This window comes from Tupaia chinensis, unplaced genomic scaffold (genome assembly GCF_000334495.1).
Source record: "Tupaia chinensis unplaced genomic scaffold, TupChi_1.0 Scaffold000061_1, whole genome shotgun sequence".
In the NCBI taxonomy this organism is placed as follows: Eukaryota; Metazoa; Chordata; class Mammalia; order Scandentia; family Tupaiidae; genus Tupaia; species Tupaia belangeri.
Genome location: NW_006159519.1, coordinates 2,258,572 through 2,265,534, shown reverse-complemented (window position 1 = coordinate 2,265,534; position 6,963 = coordinate 2,258,572). Strand labels below are relative to the sequence as shown.

General features: G+C 46.4%; 1 protein-coding gene across 1 annotated transcript in view; it reads left to right on the top strand.

The window, feature by feature from the left end:
• The first annotated feature begins 6,771 nt into the window (after window positions 1-6,771).
• GINS4 (GINS complex subunit 4) overlaps window positions 6,772-6,963 on the top strand; it is a 17,809-nt gene continuing 17,617 nt past the window's right edge. The window contains exon 1 of the mRNA XM_027765485.1: window positions 6,772-6,878. Coding sequence (XP_027621286.1) covers window positions 6,818-6,878 — 61 coding nt within the window. The 5' untranslated portion in view covers window positions 6,772-6,817. The remainder of the gene's footprint in view (window positions 6,879-6,963) is intronic.

Genomic DNA, 6,963 nt, shown 5'->3' with positions numbered 1-6,963 from the left:
TTGTCTCCTTGTCATATTTGGTGATTTGGTAAAGTGGTAAATGATGCGGCATTCAATTTGGCAGATAGGCAATATTACTAGAATCACTGGTGCAGTGCATCTTAATCATTTTAAACATCTTGGGCCAGCAAGTGATGTGGGTAAGGCCACTGAATCTCACATGGCTGACTGTACTGTTCGAGTCCTGGACCCCATGGCTTGAAAAGCATCCTGGATATGTGTGCGCAAAATCCTGAGAGGAGATTGGAGAAGGGATTGCAGCATGGATATCCCCACGGGGGCGGCTTCCACTTTCTCTCTCCGTCTTGGGTGATCACACGTGCCCTATTTTTAACAAAAACTAAAATGTACATACACACATAAACATATATAGTATGTCACATCTCCCCATTTTTACATGCTTTATCTTACAAGAGTTGATGTGGTGCAGTTAAAAACCAAGCAATAGATTTTTTTAAAGAATTATTTATTTAATCTTTATTATTACTTATTTAAATTTGCTATTAGGCCCATGCACTCACCAGAGAGAGAAACCGAGAAAGCAAGCCACCAGGTCTGGGACTCAAACCAGTCAGCCATGGGGAGTCCAGCACCTTACCTACCATCCCACCTATTGGTCCCAGGCAATAGTTCTTAATAGTTAAAAAAGAAAAAAAAAAAGTGTTCATTTAGACCTCGCCGTAGTGATCCAGGCAGTAGCATACTGATTAGGGGTGCTGGAAGCCACATCGGCCAACCATGGGTTCAAATCCCCAGCCGACCTGAAACACAACAGGTGTGCATGCCCCAGGCCCTGACAAGCTGAAGGGCTAGGAAAAGAATATAGAGTGAGGGGGCTGGTAAGTGGTATAGTGGTTAAAGGCGCTGGACTCCCATATGGCCTACCACGGTTCAAGTCTTGGACCTGGTGGCTTGCTTTCTCACTTCCTCTCTCTCTCTCTCTCTGTCTCTCTGATCAAACTGAAAAATAATAATGATAATAAAATAATTGTTTAAAAAAAAAAGAATACAGAGTGAGGCGAGGAGACCATGTCAATGGTGTCTTCCCCACCCCCACCTGGAAATAAGATATTCTTAAGACTATATTAAAGAATTAAGAAATTATGTTTCATTAGAGAAAAAGGTATCACAGGAATTGTTAACTACCTTCAATTATCTGAATACTTTTTTTTTCCTATTTTTTAATTTGCCAGAGGGCACGTGTACTCACCAGACGGAGACAGGGCAAGAAAGCATCCCCCCACAGGGCATGGTCACACCGCAGTGTTTTCTCCATGCCTGTTGAGATTTGGGGCATGTATACACGTTCCCAGCATGTTTCTCAAGCCACCAGGTCTGGGATTTGAATCACACAGCTGGCCATGTGGACCCAGCCTCCTTAACCACCACACCATAGGCTGGCCCCCTTTTTAAAACCGAAGTCGATTTGGGGGGTGAGCAGGTGGTGTAGTGTTTGGAGTGCTGGTTCCCACATGGCCATCCTGGACCTGAGGGCTAGAAAGTCAGGCCAGGCATGTGTGCCCAGTGTTCCAGGAGAACAGAGAAGGGATTGCGGTGTGGCCTTCACCCAGTACCCCAGTACCCAGTCACACCAGGGGGGTGATTTCCCACTCTCCCTCTCTCTCCACAACCACATGCCCTATGGCAAAAAGCCTTAAAAAAAAAAAAAAAAAGACTTGCAGAAAGTAGCAGCCAGTAGAGGTCATAGCACCTCAAACTCCATATTCCACTTGACTTAGAATTCAGTTCATTGCTTCTCAGGAGTAACACACTCGGTTTGCTTTGTTGTTTAATTTTGTATAAAGGAGTTCAGAAAAGTAGTGCCACATTTGATCATGTACTCACCTACCCGGCCCCTAGTGGAACTTCCCTCCTTCCCCATCCCAGTCCCTCCCCACAGCGAAGGACACCAGAGACTCCCTAAGGGCGGACTCCTGACTGTCCCAATCTGCAAGCAGCACCACGTATACTTAGCACTCCCCTTTGTAAAGTGAATGGATGAGATTAAGTTCACAATCAGGTCATTAATAGAATACTTGACCACACCTCAGTGAGGAAGGCCAGGAAGGCTGCTTGACTTTTATTAGTGATTTGTATGCCCCCTTCCTCAAAGTCTTCTAAAACCGATAGAAGGTAACAGCACAGACTCCATTACTGTGGACTTGGGCCCGTAGGTAACTATTCCAGGGTTTCAGTGATCTTTCCATAGTAAGTCAGGAATTTCCAAGTAGGTAAGTGATTAAAATACGATTACTTTGGGGACCAGCAGATGTGATGGTTACCTTGTTGGACTCCCACATAGTGGACTGCGGTTCCAGTCCCAAACCCAATGGCTTGAAACTCACGCCGGGCACGTACCCGCCCAAGATCCCAAGAGGAGAATGGAGGAGAAGGGATTGCAGTGTGACCATTCCCCTGGGGGGTGATTTCTCACTTTCTGCCTCTGTCTCTCCAGGGAATGCACATGCCCTATAGCAAAAATCTCCAAAAAAAAAAAGCTTTGTCCTTCATTCTGTTCATCTTTGATATTTCTAACATGTATGGTCAAATGTAGCTACAATTAAAAAGTGGAAAACATTGTGAAGCATATGTCTCCTTAATTATTTTAACTTCTTCATCTTCTAATAAAAGTTTATTTTTCGGAAAGTTTCTACCTGTCAACATTCTCTAAGGACCTAATGAAGTGTGAACAATACTTCGTTCTCATTTGAGTCTTTGCTACTAAATTTTTCCATGTAAAATCAAAGTTACAAGGATGGCATGAAAAATGTACTTGTCACTCATTAACAGATAAAATGAATCAAACGGGTTTATAATCTCACATCTCCAGAGACTCTTCTGTGACGCAAATACCAACATAAACAGCCCCAGTGATTCCTGCTCACTTGTGCTTGGCTGAAGGAGGATAAACATCAAGTATGACCATCACACAGTGACCAACCTCAGTGTGCAAGTGTGCAGCACGGAGGATTGTCTCCCCCCAGTCCCACAAGAGCTGGAATAAGTGGGTTTTTCTTTAAGAATTATTTATTTATTAAATTGCTGTAAGACACATGTGCTCACCAGAGAAGGTGGGGAGTGAGAAAGCAAGCCGCCATGTCTGGGACTCAAATCCAAGTAGGCCATGTGGGAGTCCAGCGCGTGAACCACCACGCCCCCTGCTGGTCCCATAAATGGGTCTTTCATAGTGCTCTGCAGTACTCAAAGCTTGGGAATGTGCAGAGTGGCAGACAGCCCACCAGCATCTGCTGCGTCCTGTTGTTTGGAGGGCCGAAGTCCAAGGCTACTTTAGGAGGACAGCACAACGTTTGTTTTGTTCCTAACTGGGGAGACCCGATGACGTGATCATGGCTCTTCAGCATTGTATCGAAGGCCTTTTTTTTTGAGAGATTTTCACTGTAGGGCGCGTGCGCTCGCCAGACAGACAGAGAGAGACATAGAGACAGAAAGCGAGAAATCACCCCCCAGGGGGGATGGTCACACGGCAATCCCTTCTCCTCCATTCTCCTCTCGGGATCTTGGGCACGCACACACACGCGCCCGGTGTGAGTTTTAAGCCACCGGGTCCAGGACACAAACCGCGGTCGACTACATGGGAGTCCAGCGACATAGCCATTATGCTAACTGCTGGTTCCCTCGAAGGCCTTTTCATATCCCTAAACCATGCAGATGTGAACTTAGTGACTACCTGAAACCAGGACGCTCTAGAGGAACGCATGCCTACTTCTTAAAAATGTAAGCCTCTTTTTATAAAAGAAATAATTTGATAAATTTGACACTACCAGAGATTTTTAGTTAAGGGTCATTGTCAAAAACAAGATTATGCTAGCAAAAAAATTTTTTTTTAAGAATTATTTCGTTTTATTTATTTGTTCATTTATTTTAATTTGACCATAGAAAGACACACAGAAAGAAGGAAAGTGAGAAAGCAAGGCACCAGGCCTGGGACTTGAACCATGGTTGGCCATGTGAGAGTGTGCACCAGCTGATGGTTTTTGCTATAGGGTGTGTATGCTCGTCAGAAAGAGAAACAGACAGAAAGTGAGAAATCACCCCCTAGGGGGGATGACCATGCTGATCCCTTCATTCTCCTCTGGGTATCTTGGGCACACACGCACACGCACTTGGCATGAGTTTAAGCCACCGGGTCTGGGACTCGAACTGTAGTCGACTACATGGGAGTCTAGTGACGCAGCCATTACACCATCTGCTAGTCCCAGCCCCCTTTTTTGTTGTTGTTGCTTGTTTTTTAACTAATGTCTGAGCACTGTTCTGTCTCTGTAACTGTAATTAGGAAGTTAGTTTGGAGCTTAAGAACAAATCTAAAGAAATCTTAACAGTATTTCACCAGCTTAAGAAAATGATCACTGGGGCCAGACAGTGTCACAACACTGAAATGCATTGCTCTGTGAGGCCCACACCTTGGAAAGGTTTCAGGTTTCCCTTCAGAGACTTCCCTGAGTATGCCGGACATGCACATGCCCATGATGGGGGCTGACCGAAGTTAGAGGTGGACCGCAGCATGAAGACTCTGTTGGGGGTACTGTCTCTCTCTGCTTCTGATTGTCCAAACAAAAATCTTTTTTTAATGACTTAGTTAAAAGTGGACCAGCTCATTTCTATACTTAGATGAAGTTCTCAAACTGGTGCCTATGTCTGTGCTCCATTAACAAAACAAAAGAGAGACGGTAACACTGAAGACAGTAAGTGAAATTTTCGTACGTGGTACGTTGAAGAGCAAGGCTACCCTTTATCTTTTCCTTTGACGGTCTTCAAACCCTTTCTCATAACTATCTACATTAAAGACCTCTGCCAGGGCCAACAGATGGCGTAGCAGTTGCGTCACTGGACTCCCACATGGCTGACCACAGTTCGAGTCCCAGACCCAGTGGCTTGAGACTAATGCCAGGCACGTATATGGCTGAGTCTAAGATCCTGTGACAAGAATGGAGAAGAAGGGATTGTGGCATGGCCATCCCCCTGGGGGGCATTTTTCTCTGTCTCTCTGGCAAGCACACACACTCTGTAGCAAAAATCCTTTTCTCTAAAAATAAGAAAGAAAAAAAAAAAACAGCAAAAATCACTGTTCTATGCCATTGGCATTAGGAAATATTGAGTCCGACCTGGTTTCATTTAGGCCTAAGGGCAATTCCCTTGAGTTGTATGGACTATAATAAATACGAAGACCTAACCAGCACTTGGACATAGGGGCCTTTGATCCAAGAATCCTGTGAAGAAAAGGCATGAACTTCCTTATGAAGGTCACCTTTCTCTTCACTTGACTCCTATCCAGAAAATCGTCAAGAAAATAATTTTATTCAACCTGTTAAATGCTATGTTGGCCACGTTTCAGAAGACAGATTTAATTTTAAAAAGGGGGAAATGTTGTGATCATTGTATATTCCACAACAAGCAAATGGCAAGAGAGTTTTTGTGTCTCCTTGCACTAACTATGCCATGGTTCAGATGATGGTTTATCCTCCATGAGGTCAATAAGTGGCATAGTGGTTAAGGTGCTGGACTCCCATGTGGCCCACCGTGGTGTAAATGCTGGACCCAGCAGGTTGAAACTCAAGCTGAACACACTGCTTGCCTGCCGAAAATCCCAAGAGGAGAATGGAGGAGAAGGTATTGGGGCATGGCCACCTCCGTGGGGGATGGATGATTTCTCACTGCCTCTCTGTCTCTATCTGGCAAGCACACATGCCTCATAGCAAAAATATTTCAGAATAAATGAATAAATAAAATGTTCTCTTAAGTTTTACTTTTTGAAATGTAGTCCCCAGTAGTATTGGGAGGTGGTAAGGCCTAGTGGGTAGACTGGATCACAGTAGCATCTGCCTTATGAATGGACTAGTGCTGACTTGCTTGAAAGTTTTAGATCTCATGAGAAGGCGTTATTCTTGCAAGAGCAGGTTATAAAAGATCGCTGTCCCCAGGCTGCTCTCTCTGCACACACCCTCCACCCTCTCTGCTTCCTCAGCTATGTTGTGACACGCGCTGGCCTGGCACTTTTGGCCTCTCCAGCCACTAGAATTGTGGGCCAAATAAACCTCAATTTATAAATCACCCCGTCTCAGATATTCCTGTTAGCAACCCAGTAACAGCGTTTCAGAAGAGATTGACTCCGACGAGAAAAGGGAATTTGGACTATGATAAATGGTCTAGATTTAAAAATGTTTTGCCTAGATTTTAAGGAAGACCCAAGCCTGGTCCTGGTCTCTTGCTTTTCCACCATCTTGGCCATATAAGCAGCTACTGTTTTTTTTCCATTGGGCCAGAAAAACGCAAATTCACCAACCAATGAGCTGGGAAACAGCCATAGCCGGTCAAAATATCCTGGAGAGGCCAGGCAGCTGGGGTGGAGGCATCACATAAAGCAGTGGTTTCCGAACCTCACCTGCAGCAGGAGCATGTGCAGGATCTGCGGAAACGCCCCAGAATTTCTGATTCGGCATGGCTGGGGGCCTAAGAATCCTCATTTCTCATGGCTCCCCTGCAATGCAGTTGCCTTAAGAACCGGAAATAGTGGCCACAGTTGCAATCCTACCAAAGATGCAGGAACCCCAAGAGCCGCCAGGCTGCAGGGGGGATGACTCCAGAGCCGGAAGTGGCCTGAACTGAACACCCACTTCTCTGCGGGGACCACTGGGCCAGGTCTACCCAGACGCCCTTCCCCGCCGCCACACTGCGGGTCCAGACTGCCCCGAGCCACCGCGGCTCGGAGGGAGGTAGGAGTGCGCGCGGCTGGAGGGCAGTCTCCGCCCCTCGGCCTGGGCGGGGCCTTCTCCCGGGCCGTGATTGGCTACCACTGCCCATGCGCGATGACGTTCTGCCGGAGCGGCAAATTCCCGGGAACTGCAAAGCTGGAGGGCCGGGTGAGTTTCTGGAGGGCCCAGGGTGGGTGGTTCTGCCGCCCTCGGCTCGCAGTGCTTCTCGGGAGAGTCCCGCCCCTGGCCCGCA